This window comes from Drosophila persimilis, unplaced genomic scaffold (assembly GCF_003286085.1).
Source record: "Drosophila persimilis strain 14011-0111.01,24,50 unplaced genomic scaffold, DperRS2 tig00000000-arrow-pilon, whole genome shotgun sequence".
NCBI classification, from domain to species: Eukaryota; Metazoa; Arthropoda; class Insecta; order Diptera; family Drosophilidae; genus Drosophila; species Drosophila persimilis.
Window position 1 is genome coordinate 16,558,468 of NW_020825288.1, and position 26,275 is coordinate 16,584,742.

The 26,275-nt window shown below is 46.8% G+C and overlaps 4 protein-coding genes across 4 annotated transcripts; 2 read left to right on the forward strand and 2 right to left on the reverse strand.

Annotated features, from left to right (window-relative positions):
• Positions 1 to 1,755: 1,755 nt before the first annotated feature.
• Positions 1,756 to 26,198, forward strand: LOC6588486 (choline O-acetyltransferase; the record flags this gene model as incomplete). Its single annotated transcript, XM_026987531.1, has 8 exons — positions 1,756 to 1,969; positions 18,175 to 18,254; positions 19,435 to 19,626; positions 22,669 to 23,430; positions 23,488 to 23,898; positions 23,985 to 24,131; positions 24,199 to 24,399; positions 24,638 to 26,198. Coding segments are annotated over 8 exons (2,205 nt in total), but the record flags the coding sequence as incomplete, so codon positions are not given.
• On the forward strand, positions 1,908 to 10,180 carry LOC113566344 (vesicular acetylcholine transporter). The gene is made up of 2 exons (XM_026991604.1): positions 1,908 to 1,969; positions 8,073 to 10,180. Exon 2 carries the CDS (start codon positions 8,456 to 8,458, stop codon positions 10,178 to 10,180), a length of 1,725 nt encoding a protein of 574 aa, XP_026847405.1. The 5' UTR covers positions 1,908 to 1,969; positions 8,073 to 8,455.
• Positions 19,656 to 21,289, reverse strand: LOC113566347 (peritrophin-55). Its single transcript, XM_026991619.1, has 2 exons — positions 20,503 to 21,289; positions 19,656 to 20,411 (listed from the first exon to the last, which is right to left on the reverse strand). The coding sequence occupies exons 1-2, from the start codon at positions 20,510 to 20,512 to the stop codon at positions 19,759 to 19,761; spliced, it is 663 nt and encodes a 220-aa protein (XP_026847420.1). The 5' UTR covers positions 20,513 to 21,289; the 3' UTR covers positions 19,656 to 19,758.
• Positions 21,415 to 22,644, reverse strand: LOC6588487. Its single transcript, XM_026991610.1, has 2 exons — positions 22,288 to 22,644; positions 21,415 to 22,209 (listed from the first exon to the last, which is right to left on the reverse strand). Exons 1-2 carry the CDS (start codon positions 22,397 to 22,399, stop codon positions 21,521 to 21,523), a joined length of 801 nt encoding a protein of 266 aa, XP_026847411.1. The 5' UTR covers positions 22,400 to 22,644; the 3' UTR covers positions 21,415 to 21,520.
• Positions 26,199 to 26,275: the final 77 nt, after the last annotated feature.

A 26,275-nucleotide genomic window follows, 5' to 3' on the forward strand; every position in this document is an offset into this window, starting at 1 on the left:
TATGAATCTCTGCCCGATAGATCATCATTTACATTGATAAATACTAATTATTATGGACAGTATAGTAGTTCTACTGTAGGTCATATCTTTATCAGATACATAAATGTATGACTAGCTTCTTGGCTTTAACTTTAAGTAGAATCCTTTCTGTCCCACTGAATGCCAAGCGCCCCAATCACCTACAGAAACTTCCCAAGGCAGTGAATAAATTATAAACCGCTTTTTAAAAAGTTTTCCGCATAAAAAATGAAACATAAGCAATAGAGAGAAAAGAGTTGGCGACAAAAGACAGCAGAGATGTAGACAAAGGCAACAAAAAAGTGTCGCAGGAGGCAAGGTGCGAGAAAACAGCAAACTGAAAGAACGGACTGAATACATTTGTAATGCAATTTTTTCATCTGCCAATGAATATTATATTCGCCATACTATGGCGAACCGGAACACAAAACACAAAAGTCCCATCTCGGCGTAAATGCGTGGCCTTTGAACCGGGGAGCACAAGTTAAGTCTTGATAAATTGCAGAAAGTGCCTGTCAGATGATAAATGACAATGAAATTGGCAAATTGTGTGACAGTTGCGTGGCTGGTGTTGCCCAAAAATATAACAAAAGGCTGGGACACCGTCTCTGCATTGCAGTCCTCGCCAGATATTAATCAGAAGTCCAAGTCCGAGTCCCGAGTCTGAGTCCGAGTCCGAGTCCGAGTCCAAGTCCATTGTTCGAGGCACTTGAGAGGTACTTGTAAGTACATGTGAATCTAAGTATAGAGACTGTCGGAAGAGAAATTGGTGTTTATTGTTTGGGCAATTGCTGGAATTAACAAAGAAATCGTCCTGACAGTACTGGCTTGTTGTTGTAAAATAATTACATTGTGTTTGTGATTTCTTTTGGGCCAAAGAAGAAAATCTACCAGCTCCCATACACACACACACACACACACACACCCACCCACACCTGCCTTACATAAGCCCCAAAATGTATGCTACGATTAACTGAAGCCCAGAACACGCATAGGAACAGTATAGAGAAGAAAAGGAAATACAAGTAAAGAAAAGAAAAGAACTGAGAAAAACCTGAGCCAGAGCTGAGGAGAGTGGACAGACAGGTACGAATGTTTGAGAGAAATTGATTTTCTTCGCCTCGCGCGAATACAAATGTATTCAAATGTGCTCAACTGGGCGAGAGTAATGTGCCTGGGAACACGGGCGAGGCGGGCAGTCCGCGGAGGCAGCTCCGCCAGAGCTCAGCCAATTGGTTGACTGCCCCTTGGAGGCGCATGCGTCGTATCCTGCGCCGTGGAAAGCTCACACTTTGCGGGCCAGGGGCTGCGGACGGAGACGCCTCAGACATTCCAGGCTGAATACCGACAAAATAACGGTGTATGCAGAGAGCAGCAGCAGAGCAGCAAAGCAGCAAAGCAGAGCCGAGCAGCAGCAGCGGCAGAGCCAGCGCCAGTGCCAGACAGAAGTTACCTTTGCTCCTGCCCGGACGATACAACGCACGTTGCTGCCTCGTAGTCGTTGTCTGTCTGTCGTTGTCCTTTGGTGGTGCTGCCAGAGAGATTTTTGCTTCTTGTTGTGTGTCTCACCCCCCGCCGCACGGTGTGGTAACGGTGAACGGGTAGAGTGTCAGTGTGTTCGGTGTGTGGATTGGCGCGAGCGTTTCCCTCGTTTTACATAACAGCGCGTCAAACGAAAAGTCGGCCCAAGAATCCTTGGAAGAAAGTCGCGCGCGCTTGAAAAGGCTCTAAAAAAACCCCCTTTGGAAAAGGATCCCAGTGCACGGAGCGAACGTGGCGTCCAACGAGGGCAACAGCAGCGCCGCGGGCAGTGGCGCGGAGTCTGCCGCCCTGTTCTCCAAATTGCGTAGCTTCTCGATTGGCAGTGGGCCCAACTCGCCCCAGCGAGTTGTCTCCAATTTGCGCGGTTTCCTCACCCATCGCCTCAGCAATATCACACCGAGCGACACAGGTAAGCCACCAGCCACCAGCCCCCTTCTCTGCCCTCCAGCGAGTGCCTCTGTCATTTATTTCGAGTGCTTACATAACGTGACGCCTCTAAAACTGCATATAATTAAAACTAAACAACATCTCGCCAGCAAACACTACAGCAGAATAGCAGTTCTGTGCAAAGAGTTTCGTCCTCGTGCTCGTGCTCGTCATCGCCTCCTTCCTTCCTCCCAGCGCTGTCCTTTGCTCTACCTATATCTATATATATAGCGTATCACATTTGTATATACTGTATAAGGTGTATGTGTCTGTGTGTCCGGGTGTGTGGGCCTCGACACTTGCCACATTTCACAGGGTAGACACATTTTATTTATGGCCCAAAAATGAGACTCTCGTAGGTTCGCTTTTCACTGAATGGACGGAACGCAACGGAACGAACTGGAATGGAACAGTCACCGTTAGGCTGTCTACCTCGTGAGCTGCTAGAGCGCCTTCTTATGTAACACGAACGAGGGCAAACCAGGTGCCATGGCAAATAGAAAGCCAAATCTAGCGAAAAACTCACTTGGAATTGAATAGGGAATCGATCAAAATGTTCTTAGTTTTAAGTATAATTACATAGGTACACTCTGGATAGAATATGAGCTCTTCTATGAGGAACTTTCTTTCATGCTAAATCAAGAACTAACCACGGAATCGGATGACTTTCTTATCTCAGTATCTCGTAAATCTCGTCATTGTCATATTTTATATAGGGTTTCTTTTGAAATTAATGGAACACTTGGGGCTAATGTATAGAGGAATGTATTCTCGAAACGATGATACCGAAGAACTTTAGGGATTGTTAAAGTGTTTTAACGTGAACCATGGGCTATGTTACACATCGAAGTCGAAGAACATGCATAATATTCTTAGATTATATAATACTACAAGTTCGGGATGTTGCAAATTCTAGGGAAGGCATCAGAATATACTCCTTTAATCAATAATTTCTTTGCCAAAACCATTTCGGCTACTTTCTGCACTATTAGGCCCTCTTGAACCCATCAATAGCCGTAGTCAAGGCACAAATGACTTAACGATCTCTGTGCTGGCTGCAGATGGTGTCATACTTTCTTGCGGCCAGCAATTGACAAACAATTAGGCAAGAAACGCAAGCAGATTTCTTTATTAGATTGCGCAGACTAATCAAATTTGTGTCGGTTGTCCCATTAAATCATTACAACTCTCGCCTTGGCTCGGGTCTAGTTCGGGCTCATCAATGTGAAGGCACCATCAGCCAGCCACCGACCATGCGCCTGCCACCTGCCACAGAGCAGAAATTTTGCCTGGTAGTGCGGCTGCTGCATAATGAAGGCAATAAATATAAATTTCACACACAAACATAGGCAGCCACGACACGAATACAAACAAGAGAGCGCCGTTGTCATTAGATTGTTTGCCTTGTAGACGCGTTTGTAGCGCTGATGTGTTCATAGCGGTTTCATGTCAAAACAAAGGGGGCGCACCAACCACTTCCACATCCTCCCATCATCCCAGCCACCACAGCCTCAGATCCAGATCCAGATTCAGCCCCAGACCCAGACCCAGCCACCGCCTGAGGGGATGGAAACGCCAGAAACAAAGGCTGGCAGGAAGGTAGCTCGTAATAAGCTAAACGAGAAACAAGTAACGCATTTGTCTTGATGCTGTCTGATAAAAGTGTGCCCGGGACCCGGAGCCGTAGCCGGGCCAGGACCCCGAACAGGCCGGCTTCTCGAGGGTTGCGAACATTGAGCCATCAGAGGCAGAAAGGGGGGCGATTCCACAGGCAGGGTAGGACACGGAACAGGAGCAGGAGTAGCGACATCAAAAGTCGTAAACCGGGCGCTGATGGTGTTGTTGATTGCTCCGCATTTGCACGGCTACAAATGGTTACATTTTCTGGATTCTGGATTTTCGATGCTTGAAATTAGCAATTTGATAGAGGGACAGGACAGGACAGGACAGGACAGGACAGAACAGTCTCTACTATTAATCAAAAACTATATATAGTATGTGCCTGGCCAAAACTTGTGGACCCTGAGAGAATTAACTGTCGAATGGAAAACGTCTTAGTATGAACATAAAGGTAATTTATTTTTTCGGTTCATACAAAGGGCCATAAATGCTCCAGGTCCAAGTAATTTATGTGCAAATCAATTTGTAATCCGAGGCTAGAAGCTGACCACGTTAGGGAGGTTTTGTCGAGGACGAGCAAAAGTGCACATGTGTGCGAAAGACACGCACATTAGACACGCACTCGCACTCGGAGAGAAAAAGAACATTTTGAGAGTCACTCCCTTTATTGTAGACAACTCCCATTGTGCGTAGTTGGGGCTCCAGGCTCCACCCGGATCCGCCCAGTTAATGTTTTGATTTATAGGCATCCCCACGAAGAGGGCCACGATGCTCATACGCCCCGCGGTCCCCATCAGAGCATCAGAGCCAAAATGGCGCCTCAGCGCTGCCTTTTGCTTTCTCCTCTGTATTTCCATGAATACCAGTATACGAGGAAGTTTTGAAATGGATCCTCGGGCTAAGTGGCTGCTGGTCCGCTGGGAGTTGATAAAAGCACATCAGCATCGGCCAGAGCAACAATAAAAGCAGGGAGCCATCCTCTGAAGAGGGTTGCGGACACGGACACATTTTGTCTTTGCCGGAGAGGGTTTTTGTGGACCTTAAAATGGGCATTTTCCGTTTTGCATTTTCCGTTTTCCATTTTCCGTTTTCGTTTTCGAAACTTTTGCAATTAACAAATGCGCTAGCCCCTGGCCTGGCCTGGATGGTTCAGTTAACCCAGTACAAAGGCAATCGATACAAGACAAGACAATTAAACTTGAAACAGAAATGTCACCGAGAAAACACTTGGCAGTCGAAAAGGGGGCTAAGGCTGCAAGTAAATCGATCCGGAGTGGCAGGCACAAGGTGAGGTGGCGCCTCATTAGCTGGCCACAGTTCATTAGATACTTACAATTGGGTTGTGGGATTGTGAGGGTACCACAAATATGCGCACACGCCTCAGCGAACCACCCATACAGCCAGAGAGCAGCAAAGGTTGCGATAGAATCGAACACAAGAGAATGGTCTGGTAAACTCTTGTATCACACTGTCGAATGGGACCCCTCCTCAGACCCAGGCCAGGCCCAGACCCAGAAGTGTGGATATAACAGAACTTTGCCGCATCAACCCTTCGCAAGGCCGCCACTTGAACAAAGCAGCTTACAACACTTGCGGGGAGTTTTACAAGCCCCGTCAAAGGAGGGTTTGGGTTGCCATCTAGGGGGTTGGGGAGGTCGAACACTTGTGAGGATTTTCCACTGCCTTTTGTCAAGTGGCAGGCAGCGTGAGAAATGCGGCTTACCATAAATATTATGATATATTTTTTATTTGCTGTTTATTTAAGCAAGCAGCACCCCGCACCCACGCCCACACCGCACTATCCCCTCAAAATCAGCAGAGGACATTTCTCTAGATTATTAATTTTAATGATATACATAAAACAGAATATCTGTTGCCCTGGCAAAGCTCCCAAAAATGTCTGTTATTTTTCCTGCCATCTCATTGTGAATGCAAACAGGCCGGACTGGGCCGGGCCGGGCCAGGTCGGGACCAGAATGTTTGCTATATTGTATCGCATTTTTTATGTCTTACCCTTCAGGAAAATGAAATTTTATTTTACGCTGATTACCTCGTCAGACAGACGACGGCGGCACACCCACCACACCGTCCACGCCCCCGCAGAGAAGGCAGCCAGAAACAGAACAAAAAAATTGAATGTAATTTCATTCCCCTTTTCCGCAGGGAAAGCAAACAGCCCGAGCACTGTTGTTGGGGTCTTCCTGTGGAGAATGTGTATGGCAGCAGCAGGCTGCGAGTGTTCCCATGGCAGCGGGAACCGAAAGCGGCAAAAGTCGAGGATCATCTTGGCTATGAAGTGGGTGAAACTCTAAGCCCCTGAATGCTGGGAATTTCCTTTACTCCATTTCGCTGTCGGAAAATCCCATTTTGGGGCTAGCGAAAGTGCACTTTGTTGTCTGGCGGCAGCAGTAGATTGAATTTCCATTCGGGCATCCATTCAAAGTCGTCAGAGAAATGCTCATCGCTCATCTTAAAGCTGCTTGAACTGAATATTTCATGTGGAGACAGTCGTCTCCGGTCGGAGCACCTGCAGCCCGAAGCAGGTCGAGCCCCAGGCGGTACATTAATAATGCGGCATAGAGCAGAAACTAAAGTTGCCTGCCCTCGCCTTCCCTCATGCCCTGCCATAATTTACTGCGGTGGAAGCTGCATAAAATATGAATGCTCTGCCGACTAATTGAGCCAGTCGGAAGCTGCTCCTTCTCCTGGGTTTGCCGCATAACATGAAAAGGAAACCAAATAGTGCCACAGCCACAGTGTGGGGGCCACAGTGCGAGGAGAAACAGAAACTGAGAGCCAAAACCCAATGCTGGGAAATTCGTCAGCTGTCCGCACGAGGCCCTTTGCCAGACAGTGCGGAAAAATCAATAAAATTATAAAAGCGTGAATACAAATTATGCTGCGTGTGTGCTTAGACCCGTAATGTTGCACGGTATTTCCTTTCCTTTAGATACGAGTATTTGGAACGGTGTGTTGCTACAATCAACATGTAGGCACACGTTTCTGCACTTGACTCGAGCCGCTGCCGACGAGCTGCTGGCGAACAACCCCTGGTTCAGATAAAAGCTCGCCAGCGCTAGCCAGCCCCTCCCACAGGGTCAAGTGCGGCGGCCACCCCACCTGGCCCAGGCCCCACAGTGCTCACAGGCCTCCCCCCAGTCCCATTATGGTAGTTAGGGGAAGCTCAAAAATTAAAGTCTCTGGCAAAAAAAACTCTCGCACACATACAGCCACAGAACATAATTGACTCACGGACATTACGGGGGCTGTTAGTATCTGTACGTTGGTATGATATGTGCATGTGGGGTGTGCACCCGCCCTCGATCAAGGCAGGACCCAAGGCTGATGAGGCGGCTGGGGGCACCGGCGCAAATACACGAACGTGGTCATGAAAATTTAATGATAAAACGAAATGTTTTTGTTACGTCTCGCATACACCAAAGCCCGATGAGGGGGCGGCTCTGCCCTGGGCAGGGGGCAGGGGGCAGGGAGCAGGGGGAGATGGATGGCTGGAGAGGTAGTCATATTTATACCCTGCACACGTCGCATTTTCGTGTTTTCCGATTGGGGGTGGCTGGTCCTAGCCGTGGGCCTGCCAGGGCGATACAAGCTAGATAAATGTTGAAATTGGATCAGCATTGATAGCCAACACGCACCATACACTATAGAGGAAGAATCTTTAAAAGAGTGAATCCCAAATGATGAAAACATACACTTTTCCTGGAAAAAGTCTGGATCCTGTGTTGGGCTGTGTTTTGTTTTCTTCTTTCCTGTAGTTCAAGTTCTGGCCCTTGCGTGTGGGTCGAGTGTACGACCTTTTTGTGCGGAAAAGCAATAATTATAATTACAGCAGAGTGTAGGCTTCAGCTTCGTGGTTCGGGGTTCGGGGTTCGGGGTTCAATGAGTACAACCACGTGGCCGTAAGGGTCCTCCACTCTACTGCACTCCACTTCAATCCACTCCGTTCCACTCCACTTGGGCTGGGGACAGACTCCATCCGAGCAAGCCCATTTGAATGAATGGCCACATTTGAAGCGAATTTGCCGCAAAATCCAATTAAAATAATTGCTTGATAATCATTGCTCGACGGCGGCATATTCAATGACTTAATTGTAGAATGTACTTACTTTTTCGGTATTTGTTTTATGATTGAAATGTGTGTCACTCGAAAAGAAAATGTAATCTTATGTAAAACCGAATCCGAATCGAATGCTGTGCGCGCCCATGCCACGAACTAATCCTAACAATACAATTTCTGTTCACCAGCAGGCAGCCTTTTGCAACACAGAAACAACATTTCAATCATAAAAGCAATCGAATTACTAAAAATAAAAATACTAACAAACTGAATCCTAGTTAGCGGGAGGATGAGAGCGAGCGAGTGATCGCGAGGATTAGAAGAGATGGATTATTCATTAATTAATGAACGAAAAGACTAACGAAATCTTGTTTCTGTGTCGTTAAAGGTTGTTCACTGGCATGCCCACAACTCGTTCAACTACAACTACAACTACAACTCCAACAACCACACGAAAACATGTAAAACACCACAGCAACAGCAACAGCAACAACTACAAACCACCTCAAAGCATAAACAAAAGCAAAAGGGAGGGCAATTAGCAAACCGGAAACGGAAGCAGCCATATTTGTAGCCAGTGCTAAGCAATTTCCGGCTGTGACCATGAATTTGACAGGCCTCGAGCTCCACAGAAAGCAGCATTAAAGCAGAGAAAGCAGTAGAGGGACGGTAACTTCTGAGTACAAAACACAACAGCAAACAGGAAGCAGAACGAGAGTAGGAGATTAACTCATAATACACCTGAGAGATTAAGTAAGAGCAGCTAACAATATGGCCTCATTCCAAATACCTGTAATCAACCTGGAGCTGCGCGAGGTGAAGGAGATCGTGTGGGAGAAGATCCAGGAGCCGGTCAACCAGCGCCGCCTTATTCTGGTGATCGTGTCCATAGCCCTGCTGCTGGACAACATGCTCTACATGGTGATTGTGCCCATCATACCCGACTATCTGCGCGAGATCAGCAACTTTGACGACGGCCCGACGCCACCCCCGCTGCGGGACAACGTAACGGGCATGATCATACCCGTGCACCACGATCACCATGGCCAGGACTCGGCCACGGGCCTACTGTTCGCCTCCAAGGCCATCGTTCAGCTGATGGTCAATCCGTTCTCGGGTGGCCTCATCGATAAGATCGGCTACGACCTGCCCATGATGATTGGCCTCACCATTATGTTCTTCTCGACGGCCGTCTTCGCCTGCGGCAGCAGCTACAGCGTCCTGTTCTTCGCCCGCTCGTTGCAGGGCGCCGGCTCGGCGTTCGCGGACACAGCGGGCTTGGCCATGATCGCCGATCGCTTTACCGAAGAGAACGAGAGATCGCAGGCGCTGGGCATTGCCCTGGCGTTCATTAGCTTTGGCTGCCTGGTGGCACCACCCTTCGGCGGAGCACTGTACCAGTTTGCCGGAAAAGAAGTCCCTTTCCTGATCCTGGCCTTCGTCTGCGCCCTTGACGGCGTGATGCTGCTGCTAGTGATGAAGCCCCTTAAGGAGCAGATTAGACAGAGCAAGGAGGTCCAGGATCAGGTAATTCCCATCTGGCGCCTCCTCATGGATCCCTACATTGCTGTGTGTGCCGGAGCACTAACCATGTCGAATGTGGCCCTGGCCTTCCTGGAGCCCACCATCTCGCTGTGGATGGAGGATACGATGACCACAGACAACTGGAAGATCGGCATGGTCTGGCTGCCCGCCTTCTTTCCGCACGTCCTGGGCGTGGTAATCACAGTGAAGATGGCCCGCAAGTATCCGCAACACCAGTGGCTGATGGCTGCCATCGGGTTGGCACTCGAGGGCTTCTCCTGCTTCATCATACCCTTCTGCACCGGCTACAAGATGCTGATGCTGCCCATCTGCGTCATCTGCTTCGGCATCGCGCTCATCGACACTGCCCTGCTGCCGACGCTCGGCTACCTGGTGGACGTCCGCTACGTGTCCGTATACGGCAGCATTTACGCGATCGCGGACATCTCATACTCGATCGCCTACGCCGTTGGCCCGATCATCGCCGGCGGCGTGGTAGAGGCTATTGGATTCACTGCGCTCAACTTCATGATCGCCTTCTCGAATTTGGCCTATGTGCCCGTACTACGCAAGCTGCGCAACATCTACGACTTCAAGCCCTTCGAGAACGAGGCCAACATCCTGATGCAGGATCCGCCCAACAAGGAGTACCAGACCTACGTGATGCACGACCAGAAGCCAGTCGAGGGCGAAGTCAAGAACCACCTCGAGTACGGCCAGCAGTACCAGCAGGAGCAGGAGACCAATCTGGACGATCAGCAGTACGAGTACCAGCAGCAGCAGGGATACCAGCAGGCGGGCGGCTATCAGCAGGACCAGGGCTACCAGCCGGGATATCAGGAGCAGGGCGGCAGCTACTCGCAGCAGGGACAGCCACGAGTGGCCAATCCCTTCCAGCAGCAGCAACAGCAGCAGCAGTCGCAGAGCAGAGGTCCAGGCGCACCGGCGAATCCCTTCAGACAAGGATTTTAAACTGTTGTCTGAGACAAAGCCTAGATCTAATTAATGTTTTCATTTGTACATCTCTGTTTGCAGTGTTTGCACAGTTCGTTCGTTATTCGTTTGTTTATTTGTTGAACCTACTATATGTACATATCTATGTACATATAGTATATATATATAGTTCTATATACACAGACATACAATAGGCAAGTGGTACGTACACTATAACAAGCATGACATGCAGATAGTTAATACAGCAGCTAGTTAATGCCATGCACACAGCACCAACGTTTTGTATCATACACGAAGTTGAAAAAACTACATATAGCAGCGTATATAGCAGCTATATAGAGCGGCCCGGCCCGATCGGGACGCCTATGCCCTATACTCAGTACTCAAGCAGCCGTTTTCGTGTCTATCAGTCAGTGAGAAGCTAGAGAAACCAAAGTCAGTCTTAGTTAGGTATATTAATGGTGGGAGCAGGCCCCGGCCTACCTATATATCAAATACATACATATATCAGATACTATATACACACAGATACATATACATATATACACATATATTGTATACAATTTAGTCGTAAGCGGCTTAGCTGGACCCGGACCACTCTCACCCAAGTGCCGCCGTCCTACAGGCAATGGCATCCATATCGCAGACATATCACAAGATGCACAAAAATCGAAATCCTACCCCCGCCGCTGAACAAAGGAACTCTTTCGGTTGTCATTGTGGCGGACCTGGGTCCGAGAGTGGCTTCGTGACCAGACAAACCATATTATTTCCGATTTAAACCAGAAGAAGAGGGACGTGAATTTGAGTTTAGTGTTTTCGCAACATAAGACACAACCAAGGTAACGATACATATCAGAGTCTCGATGGCTCGCCTGTTAAAATTACCAAAAGTGATATTACTTATTGCTACTAGTCTATACATACATACATATATATATCTTATCATATCGATGACATACACCCCTACTTTTAGGTCGTACATAGACTGTACATAACTTATACAAAAACCAGAAATTCGAAACCCGAAACCGAAGAAATCAATTTGAAATTATTCAAAGTTTCATAGTTACCTACCAATCAATTATTATTTGCTTAATGACTCTATGAGCAATGCGCTGGTTCTTGTTCCTCCAATCAGAGGACTGGGACTCGGCCGCCATAGTAGATCATCTATAGCATAGCATAAATGTGTGTACCTTGTCTATAAGATAAAGTTAAACGAAAAGCTAAGCCTAAAGATAAACGATTATTGTATGCATATAGTAGTACTCGTACAAAATATTTGATTCATTTCGATGGCACCACTTTTTTGAAGGCAGTTTACTGTCCCTATATTATACACCTTTTAGTGGAATCTATATACATATATAAATATATATATATATATATCGATAAGCAAACTGATCTTTTATATACATACAACTATGCATACGTATATGGATTTCAGCATATGATTATTGTGTACATTTCTCAAATGTGTTCTAGTCAGCAATTACAATTACGTATGTATATCTCAGACTTTCTATATCGGTGAGCATATCAGTGAAACGGCCATTATGGAACTGCTATCAGAAAATATATTCATATATATCTTATGAATTACAAGAGCAATTGGTTAAAGCAGCTTGCCTACATAGGATCTAGCATACAGAAATACTCGTATACACGTGAAATGCACTGATTTTCAAGGAACTACGAGTTTTGTTCTAGAAATATTGGGAATGAAGAAGATCTAATTTGGATATGGAAATCGTTTTTATGTTTCGGTATTCTGCTTATAATTGTATCTATCATATCCCCATTTTTCTCATGTAGTTCCTAAATATTACCATTTTGTTGATTTTGTATTTTTTAATAAAAATTATAACTATATATTTCTATATTCGATTTTGATTTCTTCAGTTGTGGAAGTGATCTATTTTCTTAAAGATCAGAAATACTTTATATATTTTTATATGCGTATTTCGATTCATTTTCATATTTTTCATAATTCGATTTCATATTTTCAAGCTTTTTGTTCCACATTTCACAATTTCAATTATTTTACAGAGAAAAACTAATACACAATTCGAATATACACACAGTTCTACATATTTACAGAAACTGTAGAAATACTCTTAACTATAAAATGAATTAAACTCATGAAAAAATCTCCCATCAAAAGTATCAATTAAAAGGAAGGACAAAGGAAGAGGTGAGGAATAGAGAGCTAAAGCAAATTAACATATTTATATATGCATATATATACATATATATATATGAAGAATAGAAAACCAGTAATTAAAATAGTCAATAAAGAATATAGAATTATGTACCATACTATCAATAGAATGTTTGTTTAAGTAGCTAACAATAGAATTTTAAATGCGAGTAACCACACAAATATTTACCATAAACATAAATGTAAAACCCAAAAGCAATATTTCTGAAAGATGCCTGGAAAATCATCCAAAGCTTCCATCAGAGTCATGACCATGTATTCACTTCTCTTTCAAACTTTCCTTCGATATATTCGAATATTCATTTTCTACTCTTCTGAATTTCACTTGGGGCCGTGGCTGGATTAAAATGGATAGATGCCAGGCAAGGGCAGAGGGCATAATGTATATGAAAAATCTTCCAACTTGGGTTTACTGATATTTCTACAAGCTAATAATAACCATCGCATCATAGTGTAGTTAACCCAGTACTCCTGGGTTAGGGGTCGATAGTGCCGGAAATGTGTAATAACTTACAGAAAGAGTAAGAGCGTCGGGAATGCATCCACTAAATGTGTTGCAAGCATATGAATATAAATATAAATACGAGTATAAATTAATAAATATGTATGATAAACTAGTATATGATTATATGAAAAGGAATACAAGAAACGATGAAGTTATACTCTGCGTATTACAAGTGTTAAATGTTCAATGGCATTATATAAATTATATGAATTATATAAATAAACATAACACAACTGTGCGCTATTAATAATTAACGAGAAACTAATATTAAATATCCAAAACAAAAAGGAAATTACTATACGATATAGGTATATTCTTTGGGCAGCAAAATCAGTTCGTAGCACAGAAAGATAATTTATATTTTTTCGTAAATGTATAACAAATGCCTCTCGACAGTTTCTATGTGTTGTGTGAAAGTTTAGAAAATTTTAATGTATCCCCTAGAAGAAATGGAATGAGTTTGTACGCAAAGATAAAGACAAAGACCCACAGTTCAGTTTTGTATTGTATATAAGACATATCGTTAGTTTCGAATGTAATTTTTGGTCAGAGTCAAAGTGTAAATCAAGGTGTTTCAAGTACATACCATACTCGTACATAATCGTATACTTATACGACTTGTATAAGCGAAATTATAGGAAAGTCTTTGAAGTTTCGTTTCGACTAATGTTATAGACGTTTCTGTTATATATTAAACAACAATAATTATTATTATAAACAGTGGAAACTATAAATTATACCAGATTAGTAAGCAGAAACAAAAAAAAAACTCTTACTCTAACTCTAACAAGTATCCGAAAATCCCAGTTCTGTAATCTGTAAAGTTGCTGTTCAATTTCCAAGTCTATCCATCTATATTCTATACGTAATTATGTTTGTATCAGATGAATATCGACAGACCGTAACTATCCCCAAAAATGAAAACTGAAAACTAAATGCTATGCATATCAAAACGAAAGCGAATCAATGATCGAATAAATAGCTAGAGCATACAATATTTTCAAAGTATACCCCCGAAATCTCTTCTATAATCAAATGTATACAGAATGGTATAGAAAACAGTAACTGGTTCGGCCTGCCGACCCTCAAAATATCCTCGAAGTACGGCGGTTCAGTGGATATCCAACCACCAGTCATATGTCTGAAATTTGACTTAAACTGGTTTCACTTTTGCTGGACATTTCAAGGATATTTCTTACCAAATAAAAATACAGAAACCACTCACACATTCGACATGAATCTATGAATTTATGACCGTATTTGAACTGCATCCAATGAGAATTTCAAATTTCTGGGCGAGTGCTTCTGGCCAAAGACATATGTTATGAATTGTGAATTGAACCAACAACCAACAGCAGCTATAACCGAATGTATAAGCACTGGCAAGAGCTATAAAGGAACGATATTGAATAATTACAGAGCGACACACACCAACACACACACACACACTCCAACAAAAACAAACATGTACTATTGAAATATAATTGTTAACCATGGAAAAAGTGTCTTTCAATGGCGACAGAGACGCAAACGGACAGCTCATCCGATCTATTAGCAGTTAATGAAATTAATTAGCTAATGAAAGGCACGGAGATGAGCATGTCCGGTTAAGGCAGGGAGGGAGGGAGGTAGGTTGGCTGAGGTACCTTTCAAGTCGGATAAAAATCGAGCCACATTGTACATACATCGATTCCAGTAAAGGTGGAGCGAAAACTTCAGCACGATTCTCTCCCTGTTTTTGGGGGTTACTTTGCAGTTCCCGTGGACTGGGATATTGTGTCCGTGCCCTGGGGCCAGAGATTCGTGTGGAAAATGATTTTATGTTTGCAATTTCCATTAGCAACTTTGGGCTGCGTCACGAACAGCATACAGGAGGAGGCTGGGCAGGCGGGCAGGCAAAAAGTTTCTTACTTTTGTGGGGGAGGATGTGCCCTCAGGCTAAACCAGAAACCACAGCCACAACCAGAGGTGTTCCGATGTGTGTCTGTGTGTGTGCATATCTTTTGGAAAAAGTTACGAGAAACTGGAAGCTAAGCCGCAAACAGGGCACCAAGTCAATGAGTGCCAGTGGCAGCAGTCGCAGTCGCAGTCGCAGTCCTGCTCCCGATTCCGGCCACAATTGTTTCAGCCACAATACGTTAGCAATTTGCGCTTTACGCTTGTTTCAATTCGAACAATTACAAAAATCTCCAATGCCTCAATGCGGCAGTTAATTTGAGTTTGGCGCACAAAAGTATGCCAGGCATTTTCCGAACAGAAACGGAAAATAAAGCCAAGCGAAGACAGGCCACAAAAGCGCAACGAAGTACGGGCAACAACAGCACAGCCGCTAAGACCGTAAAGGATTTACGGCTCAATTGTGATGTGCGTGCGGAGGGCGACAGCGGCGGACAGGACAGCCACCCTTGAAGGGAATAAAGCCCTTTACGAGCAGCCAAACCGAACAAAGGAGGAAAAACTCATTCATTCATCCATTCATTCATGGCTTGCTTCGACAATGTTATGACCCTCTTCGAGCCCTCATCCAGGAACCCAGCATCCATCCAGGGGACCCCGGTCTGGTACCAGCTCCAGCACCAATACTGCGGTTGGGGTCACAGCTTGTTCCGCTGGTGTTTTATGTAGTCGGAACGTGTCGCGTCCCTGTCCCTCACTCCCTCACTCCCGCCTCACGCCGTACTCCGTTTGGGTACGGATTTGTTTTGCCTTTTTAAATTCTTCTCCTTCATTTGCTTCGGTTAGCAGCTGCCATCCCATGCCGTTCTATGCGATTCCCGGCTACGTTCTAATGAGCTACGGTCTTGGGGTTGACTGTTGCTAAATTGGAATCATGCCAGCAGAAACATTATTTTTCATTGGGATTACATTTTTATCGCATTGTCTGACAGGCGGCAGCAGTTGCCTGTCGAGGCCCAGGAGAAATGGAATGGGAATTGTGGATGTGGAGGGGGCTATGGGTATGGGGATGGGCATGGGCATGGGCGGAATGCTATGATTTCGAGCGTGATTTTTGCAGCTTAATAATGAGCCGCTCGGTTTACTGACGCGTTTTATTGGAGCGGCATTTAAAGAAGAGGCGTGTTGGAAGTAAGCCCCCGCTTTGTGAATGGCAATGTGTGAATAAGTATTCCCCATCTCTCCACCGGCTCATAATCATAATGCATCGATCTTCTTCCGCAAAGCTACGGCCCGGTCCAAGGCGAATCATGATTTGGCACAAAAACCCGACAGAATCGAACAAATTGAAGCTGACAGAAAAAGGGGAACGATGCCTGCCTGGGGGTGGATCCGGAACTGGGCTCCGTCTGTCTTTGTAATGGTGCATGAATATCTGATTAGCTGTCTGTCTGCCTAATCAGAAATCCCGGCCATCAATCAATCAATTGGAAAAGTGTCTATGTCAATGCATATAATTGAAGGTGATGCTCCCCGCTGGCTGCCTCTCGAAATCCAAATGGAACATGTTTTAAATTGCAGCCTGTCAGCGCCAGCAGCAAGGCACACCCAGGCCAGGACTCGTGCTGACGGTACAGGTAATGGCAGCCGGAACATCCTACCGTCGACAGCAATTCATAGTTATTTAGCCTGGATGGATGGAAATCCTGTCATCTTTCGCCCTGAACGGGCCAGAAAACTTTGTAATTAGAATTTATATTTATGCTTCGAGAGATACAACTTTCACGGAGGTTTTTCTCTTTCTGAGTAATTGATATTTGCTCTATTAAGAGGAAAATATTAGCCAGATCCCGCAGGGCAACCAACCCCAAAGATGTCCCCAAACCAGAGCTTTAATTACTTAATTTGAATTCCTCTACGCCGCTTCCTAATACAATTTATTACAATTTGCAGATGGGTATGATGTGGCGGCTCTGCTTCGGCTGGTTTGTGGTTGGTGCTGGTGTTCTTACCAGCACAGGCAACAATGGAGCGAACGGACGCTCAAATTGCTGCCACGTGACTCCATTGTGTGATTACCTCCGCCAGCTAGTTGGCCTGGTTGGCTTGGTTGGGGCATCTTTAGCGAGATAATGAAAAAAGGATAATAAATTGCATTAAATATGACATCGTTGTGGGGGCGACGCGTGCCACGGCTAACCCCAGTTGGAGTAGGAGAGAATGGCCTTTCCACTCGTTTTCCTTTCATCCCGATATTGTCATAGAACAACTTTTATTAATAACATTATGATTGTCGTTGTGGTGCCTTCAAAAGGTGGGTACGAGCTGACTGGCCATGTTATTCCACTCAGAAAGGAAGTGCTTCAAAGCGGTCAAGTGCTCGATATATGTACTTACTGGCTTTCCCTCTCAACTGACGACCATTTTTGATTAGATTTTTATACGCAGCAGAGATCCAGGAGGAAGCCTTTCCAACTTCAGATATTCAAACAATCTTCATAGCTAAAAATACAACTATCTTAGATCTTAGATTAAGTTTAGAATGAAGTACTCGGTATCTATTTCTCTTCTTTTTATTTGCTGATTGTATGTTGGAAATTGTCGGGAGATACAAAGACAGTGACAACACTCGTAAATCGCGCCGCAGCCTCACTCGGGGCCATGCGAACTAATGCCGGAAATTTGCTACACGCTACTCGAGAAAGGGGGGATGGTGGGGCAGTGGGAGTGGGAGTGGCGAATGGCAACCGGAAGTGCTTATACAGTTGAGTTACATCAATGACAGTCGAAAGTTTTATGGGGGAAATCTAGACGGACGGCCGAAAGGAAATGGACGAGGGTTTAAGCTCAAGAGTTTTCAGTTTCCTCTGCCCAGTTTTATTGCATTTCGTTAGCGGAAGCCTGGCCAAGACAATAAATGGCAAACTTGCACGAATTTGTCTGAATCCCGAGTGTGTGCGTGTGTGTCTGTATTCGGGTGGCATGTTCTTGAGTTGATGTGGGGCAATCAAGGTTAGAGTAATTTGAACTTAAGATAAAGAGAAGCTAAACCAAGGGTTGTCCGGATCCCAGAAATGCGCCCTAGTTTTGTGGAGTTTCTCTGCTCCAATCTCAACGGTGACGCATACGTCAATGGTCTTCGGCGGGCTGTCATTCCTAGACGATGATAACATGGTATTTCTTGGGATATAACCAGCTAAACGGCGGCGCAGGCACTTGATATTTGTGACAGTGATTAACTAGCTTTCGATATCGGTGTCGGTATCGGTTTACCGTGTGGCACCCTCACTTAACCACTGAACAATGAAATTACACAACAATTAAATTTGTTGTTCAACAAGCTCTTAATCAACGATCGACTCGTGTTTGTTTTCTTTGTTCTTCTAGGATGGAGAGACTCGATTCTGTCGATTCCCAAGAAATGGCTCTCCACGGCCGAGTCCGTAGACGAATTTGGATTCCCTGACGTGAGTAAAATTGATTAAACAAATTCCAATTTCCTTTCTCTTTTTTTGCTGCAGCCGAAGGGGACCAAAAGGTCCAATATTTGCCCAAAGGCTGAACATACCCGCTAGTCCCGCTACTTGAATAATTCAAAGACAAACTCGAACCGAACACAGATACACAGATACACACGCAACGCAGCGCAGTGCACACAGACAGACAGACTAATCCTGTTTGTTATAATTACAAATGCAAATAACAAGCGCTTTTGTACGGCACCAGTTTGGGGAAAGGCAACGGCAGCCTGGCAACCAACCTGCGAGCCCTCCTCTCAGCCCACAACTTGGGCAAAAACCTGCCAGCCCTCCCCTCCCCTCCCACACTCACCTGACAAAAAGCACAGCAGCCGCAGCAACCCCCAAAAAATAGAGATTGTAAAGCGGCAAAGCAAAGGGGGGACAGGACAGGCTGACAAAAGCGAGTGACAGGATATGCAGGGTATTCGATGGGGCAGGAGCAGGAGCAGGAGCAGGAGCAGGAGTTCCAGTCGCTACCTTTGAAAACTGAGCTCGGGGAAGCTGGGAAAGTCAACGACATGCTGACACTTCTTCAACGTTTCGACGTTTCAACGTTTCGACTGTTTTTTGTTAAGTGGCAAATTGTGTTTTCCACGCCAGCAAGAACAAACCGAAGGTTGAAATATTCGTACACGTAAGTTTCCCCATTTGAGAGACCGACTGAGCTGCAACAGATTCATGGACATAGATTGGAATGCAGGGCTTTGTCCCCCCAGTGACTGGGGAATTTCAAGAGCAAAACTCTCAATTAAGATCACCGAGGGAGCCCAGGGGTGAATGAAAAGAAAGAAATTTCAAGCACTCAAGAACCGGGGGCGGACAATGTCAGATTCGTGCCAATGCCATTTCTTTCCCTTCTTTTTGTGTGATTTGAAATTTAGTTCCCTCGGGGATAAAGTTTCTGTGCTGCCGCTGGCAGGAGCTGCCAGGAGCTAGCAGGAGCTGGTAACTTTCTATTTGGAGCTCGGTAATGTCATGCATACAAATGAGGGAAATAAGGGAAATGGGCAAAAAGGAATACCCAGCTCGCCAAGTGCTTGAGATGACATGAAATGAAATGAAATTTTTGCAGGCGAGGACACCCTTAAGTTTACCAATTGTGAACCCTTTACCTTATCCATTGCAGACTCTACCCAAGATACCCGTTCCACCGCTGGAGGAAACGATGGCCGACTATGTGCGCGCCCTGGAGCCGATCACGACGCCGGCGCAGCTGGAGCACACCAAGGAGCTGATCAGGCAGTTCACGGCACCGCAGGCCCTGGGCGGACGACTGCATCAGTATCTCCTGGACAAGCGCGAGGTCGAGGACAACTGGGTAAGGTTTGCTCGGGAAACGGGATTGTGTTTGGCTCATTGTTCTGCGAACACTTTATTCAGGGAATATCGGTACATACATACATGCCAAAATGCTGAAAGGCGGAAGTACTGAACGATTGTTGTTTTCATTCTATTGAGCAGGGGCATTTTGGACGGTTGGGGGAGTGACTTCAATGTTCGGGGCAGTGGGCACGGGCGTAACCGGAGTAGGGACATTGCTCTCACCGGGGGAGGGAGGCTGGGGAATGAAGATGGTGGTGCCCGAAGGTGTATCATTGCCACTGTCACCGGCCGTGGTCGAGCCTGGTGCATCGGTGGGTGGCTCGGGAACGGCTGAGGTGGTGCTGGGTGCCTGGGTTGTTGGGGCAGCCGTGGTGACGTTGCCGGTTGGTGCGGCAGTGCTGGCGGTGCTGACTGACGGTGCGACAGTGGTGGCGGTTGCGGTGGAGCCAGTGGTGGCTGGTGGTGCTGTTGTGGCGGACCCAATGGGCACGCATGTGGCGTTGAAAGGCAGAGCAGAGCAAATAGTGGAGGGCAAATACGACTCGCACGGTCCGCAGGTTTGCATCACGTAGCTGAAGTAGTTTTCGGTGGCGCAGCTGGTCAGCGTGCCAGTTGTTCCCACGCTGCCACATTGGTAGAAGGTAGAAGCATTCTCGTAGTTGGGCAGCTTTATACCGGCTTTCGGGCAGACGACAGGATCGATCTTCTCGGTGTACACGGGCGTTCTGTAACACGTATTCTGGGCATTGACGGCCACAATGGCGGCCAGCACGAAGATCACTTTGGGGAAATGGAGATGAATGGATGGATAGTTAAGTCGGGAATCCTGTATCCTGTTGAGGCTCAGGCTGAGGCTGAGGCGAGGGCTTACCGGTTTTCATATTGCTGCTAGTTGGGGCTCGACTGACTCGCTCTTAACTCGGCTAACTGATCACTGATGCATTCCCAGCCCGTGGCAAAGCCTTTTTATGCCGCCGAATCGGGCATGTTAGACATTTTTAATCAGCCCGCTTCTAGATTAATTCATGTCTTCATGACAGGCAGGGTGCGAAATTAAAATCAGAAACGCCAAACGCCTCGAACGATACAATTGAACTAAAATGCGCCTTAGACCGCTCGCTTCTCTCTCTCTCTCTCTCTCTTTGCCTTTGGAAGTTTTGGTAATCTTCTCCACCTGAACGAAGATAACGAATGGCGGAAACTACTGGGGTATGACTCCGACTCCCTGCTCTGCAGGAATACGAGTTGCCATGACAATTAGCATGACTGCGGAAGATCATCTACGAGTATTCTGGGAACGGAGTGGGGTCTGGCCTGCGCAATGGCAATGACTTCATGGCTTTTCTGCCGAATTGAAATGCTTGGCACTTTATCTTTGGCACGGCACGCAGATAACAGAAGCGTTTTACACTGGGAATCACATTGTGCTCTCCGCGGATGTTAAGATGGTAATTTAAACGCTCGAGTGACAGATTCCTGATGCCTACAGCCTCCCTCCCACCTGGTGGCATTCAATGCTGGTGATTTGGTAACCCAATTAGAGGTTCGTTCCGTTCCACTTGGGAGACAGCTTGTTCCTAGCTGATGCCTTTTTTTTTCATTTTACATTATCGGAAACAAATGTCAGCGTGTGCCTATCGGAAAACGAGCATTCCGAAAATAACAAGAAATCGTAATCAATTAAAATGTTGACTCGACTCTCCTCCCCGATAAGGTACAACTTTGTTGACTCGATTCCCGATTTCTTTTCCCATTTCCAAAGTAAATTTGCCTTTTTGCCGGTTGCAGGTCGATAGATATTTAGTTAGTTTATATTGCTATTTTGAGTTGTGAATGGAACTCCGCTTGCTTTAACGATGGACATTGAACTGGCGATCCGGATGGGACTCTTAGGCCGTGGCTGGCTTCTTCTGGGCCTTGCTGGGTGGTGTGGGCTTCTTGGCGGTCTTGGATGGGATGGGAGCCACTGGCTTCTTGGCGGAAGTGGCCTTCTTGGCGGGCACTGGGACGACCGGCTTCTTAACTCCTTTGTTGGGGATAGGGGCGGAAGCTGGCTTGACGGCCGACTCCACAACTGGTGGCTCTGGGGCTGGGGTCGGGGGAATTGGGTGAGCCACAACCTCCTGCTCGGTCTGGTGCTCGTGCTCGTGGTGCTCGTGGAGCTCGTGGAGCTCGTTTTGCTCGTGGTGCTCATGGGGTCCGGCGATCTCATGGTGCTCGGCGGTCTCATGCTGCTCGATCTGGTTGTGAGCGGAAGTGGCGATACCGGCACCGATCACTGGAGGAGCATCCTCCACGACGGTCATTGTGATGGGGGCAGCAGTGGGCAGGATGTTGATTGGCGGGGCTGGCACATACTGGGAGGGAGAGGCGCACTGCTGCAGCACGAAGCTGAAGACCTCGCCGGCCGGGCAGTGGATGGTCAGCTGGCTGCCGTAGATGCCCTGGCACACATAGTACTCGGAGTTGCTGTGGTAGCTAGGCCAGCGGATGCCGATCTCGCCGCGGGCGCACTGTAGCTTGTAGCTGATATGGGCCTGGGCAACGGCTGCCAGGCAGAGCAGAGCGAGGGCAAATACTGCAAGGAATGGAGGAATGGAGTCGGGAATGGTTTCTTAGATATTCTGGATGGCTGGATGGATGCGACGAGTCCTACCTTTCATGTTGTGGCTGGCTGTTGTGGTAAGTGGTCCGTTGGTTATCCGTGAATGATGAGGGGAGCTCTGGTACTGGTACTGGTACTGATTTCTGATCGGACCAGATGCCATTATTTATAGTGCTCCGCATCTCGATGCGTATCAGTGATCTATCGATCTCTTCGCGGAATGTCTGATAAGGTCTGATTCAGGTGTGATAAAAATATGCCCCAGCATCGCATCGCATCGCCCCACATCGAACGTCTCGCATCATTAAGCCCCACCCAGAGCTAGACCGAATTTGGGGCCTAATTGAATTTGTGTCGAACATGGAACGGAAATGGCTCCAATAATATGGTTTTCATGTTACACCTCATTTGCACCCATTTCGCCCATGGCAGGCCTACTACTACTGGCTCAACGACATGTACATGAACGTGCGCATACCCTTGCCGATCAACTCGAATCCTGGCATGGTGTTCCCGCCGCGCCGCTTCAAGACCGTCCACGACGTGGCCCACTTTGCTGCCCGTCTGCTGGACGGGATTCTGGCCCACAAGGAAATGCTGGACAGCGGCGAGCTGCCGCTGGAGCGGGCCGCCTCGCGGGAGAAGAACCAACCGCTCTGCATGGCCCAGTACTATCGTCTGTTGGGCTCCTGTCGCCGGCCCGGCGTTGAGCGCGACTCCCAGTACCTGCCGTCGCGTGAGAGAACCACCGACGAGGATCGCCATGTGGTTGTCATTTGCCGCAATCAAATGTACTGCGTGGTGCTGCAGGCCTCCGATCGCGGTAAGCTGTCCGAGAGCGAGATCGCCTCCCAGATCCTCTACGTCCTGAGCGATGCCCCCTGTCTACAGGCGAAGCCAGTGCCCGTTGGCCTGCTCACCGCCGAGCCGAGGACACGTTGGGCTCGGGATCGCGAGGCTTTGCAGGCGGACGAGCGCAATCAGCGCAATCTGGAGCTGATTGAGACGGCCCAGGTGGTGCTGTGCCTGGACGAGCCGCTGGGCGGTAACTTCAATGCACGCGGCTTCAGCGGAGCCACGCCCACCATGCACAAGGCCGGGGACCGAGACGAGACCAACATGGCCCACGAGATGATCCACGGCGGTGGCAGTGACTACAACTCGGGCAATCGTTGGTTTGACAAGACCATGCAGGTGAGCTTCTAGGGTACTCCTTCCTCGAATGGATAACATTTGTTCTATTCCGCACAGCTCATCATCTGCACCGACGGCACCTGGGGCCTCTGCTACGAGCACTCCACATCCGAGGGCATTGCCGTGGTGCAGCTGCTGGAGAAGATCTACAAGAACATTGTCGACCATCCGGACGAGGACAACGGTCTGCCGCAGCACCATCTGCCGCCGCCAGAGCGTCTCGAGTGGCATGTGGAGGGGCCGCAGCTCCAGCTGCGATTCGGCCAGGCCGCCAAGAGCGTGGACAAGGCCATCGATGATCTGGACTTTTATGTCTACCGCTATCGGGGCTATGGCAAGACATTCATAAAGTCGTGTCAGGTCAGTCCGGATGTGTACATCCAGCTGGCCCTGCAGTTGGCGCACTACAAGCTCTATGGCCGTCTGGTGGCCACCTATGAGAGTGCATCCACCAGGCGATTCTTGCATGTAAGTATTACGCACTTTACCCACTTATTTGTGATGGTATTGGCTGAATATCGTAATTATTTGCTATCTTTCTATGCGGTTGCCAGGGACGTGTGGACTGCATTCGAGCGGCCAGTACGGAGGCCCTGGAATGGGCCAAGGCCATGTGTCAGGGGGAAGGCGCCAATGTGACGCTAGAGAGCGATCGCGAGGATGAGGAAGAGTCCCGCAAGGTCACGTTTAGCATTTACAGTGTGGGTATCCCCCGTTAATTCCAGCATTCAACGAGGATGATATCCATCTCATCGTTCCAAATTACAGAAGGATCATCTGCGTGAGCTCTTCCGCTGCGCCGTGGCCCGTCAGACGGAGGTGATGGTCAAGAACATCTTGGGCAGCGGCATCGACATACCACTGCTGGGACTGCGGGAGGCCAGTGTGGAGGTCACCGGCGAACTGCACGAGCTGTTCACGGACGAGTCCTACAAGATCTCGCAGTGCTTCTTGCTCTCCACCAGTCAGGTAGTAACTTGCAGCCAGCTCCTGCCACCTAACCGCACCCGCACCCGCACCTTTCACTCTCGCACCTCTGTTTGCACCACTTAATCAATTCTTGCACCACACCACAGTAAAGCACAGCACAGCACAGCACTGCCCCGCTGCACAAGTACGTATCGGCTAGTCGAGCCCAGGCCATGGCTTGTCCCCCTCATGGGTCCCGTGTCCCTGTGATGTTAATGCGCCTCGTCCTCGCCAACAGGTTGCCTGCAGCACGGACAGCTTTATGGGCTATGGGCCCGTGACGCCACGTGGATACGGCTGCTCCTACAATCCGCAGCCCGAGCAGATCGTCTTCTGTGTGTCAGCCTTCTACTCGTGCGAGGACACGAGTGCCTCCCGGTATGCCAAGTCGCTGCAGGACTCCCTGGACATAATGCGGGATCTGCTGCAGAATTGAAGGGATCGGAAGTGATCCACACGAATAAAACATAACATATCAGTAAATGTACCTTAGCAAGTTAGCAAACGAAACTAAATGTAAATCTGTGGTTATCTGACGTCTTGGCGTTTCATATGTGACCAAGCACCACCAAGCGAACCCACCCAACGAGCGGGTTGGGTCCGAACGAAATCGAAAACTAATGTCAATCATGATATCATATTGCTACAAACTGAAACCCATTGCTTTACATGCCCCCATGTCCCTACCCTAACCGACAAAAGTACTCCTCGTAGATGGTCGTAGAGCCACTCTAGTCAATTAAATGTTTTAGAGCAATTTTATGCGCGAAAAATCGTTAACGCTGTTATCTGAGTGTGTTAATTATGCAGCAATATATGTAATCGTATTGTAATCGTAAATATGAATTAGTGGACATTATCTAAAACTAAATTAGCCGAGCTTAACCTCTTGTTTACTGTACCCATAACCAGCTATCTAAGCAGTTTGGCCGTGCCGCCCACAAGTATGCAATACTTTCGTTACGCGTTGTGTTCTTTCAGAGTTATCAACAAAATACTAAACCAAAAAAAATACTATGGTATCTCTACGCTTGTTACTGAAAGTTTCGTTGTTGGTTCGTTTGAAACAATTATTATTAATCGTATATACACATAACTAGAGATATATATATTGATGTTTTAGAGAGCAAAATGGTATACTATACCCGTAACTAGAGGCTTTTTGGAGGAACATATATACATACATATCTGAGAAATACGAAATACGAACGTAGAGGAATTTAGAGAGAATCATTGTACGCGTATAGACTTGAGACGTAACAATACATATCAATAAATTTACATACGCCCCAGTACGGGTCTGAAACGGGGGAGAAGGAAGAATAAAGAAGAAGGAGAAGGCAGTGGAAATTATATACTATATAGGATATATATGTTTGTCTGTTCGAAATGTTAGTGACACGTGTGTTTTGGTAGTGGTGATTACCGATCACTATCAACCAATATTCTATACAACAACATATATATATACGTATGTTATTTACATGAGAAATTATATGGAAAACTGTTAGAGGACAACCAGATACTACCTATAGTATATGTATATCAAAATAGTTGCTGTGTTCATTGTTGCTATATATGTATGTTTGATTATCGTTTCAACTATTAACTGTTAACTGAACTATCGCCACATATCTACCAGCTCAAATATGTATGTATCTATCCTGACTATCCAACCTATCTATCTATCTATCTATCTATCTATATGTTACGTTACTGTTTGTCGTTAAGTTTGACTTGATCTTGATTCGATGTATATTGTATGCAAAAATTAATCACCAAAAATGAAAACTAAATAAAATGCATTACCAATCAGGCGCATTCGTTATTCCTGACCTACAATTTGATAAGAACTGACACTGGGGTCTCCACTGGG

What these genes read in the sequence shown, in the direction of transcription:
- LOC113566344 (XM_026991604.1), top strand. Translation starts at nt 8,456, where the DNA reads ATGGCCTCATTCCAAATACCTGTAATCAACCTGGAGCTGCGCGAGGTG.
- LOC6588487 (XM_026991610.1), bottom strand. Translation starts at nt 22,399, where the DNA reads ATGGCATCTGGTCCGATCAGAAATCAGTACCAGTACCAGTACCAGAGC. An exon ending in AGCCAGCCACAACATGAAAG is followed by an intron (nt 22,210 to 22,287) that starts GTAGGACTCGTC and finishes CATTCCTTGCAG; the next exon opens with TATTTGCCCTCGCTCTGCTC.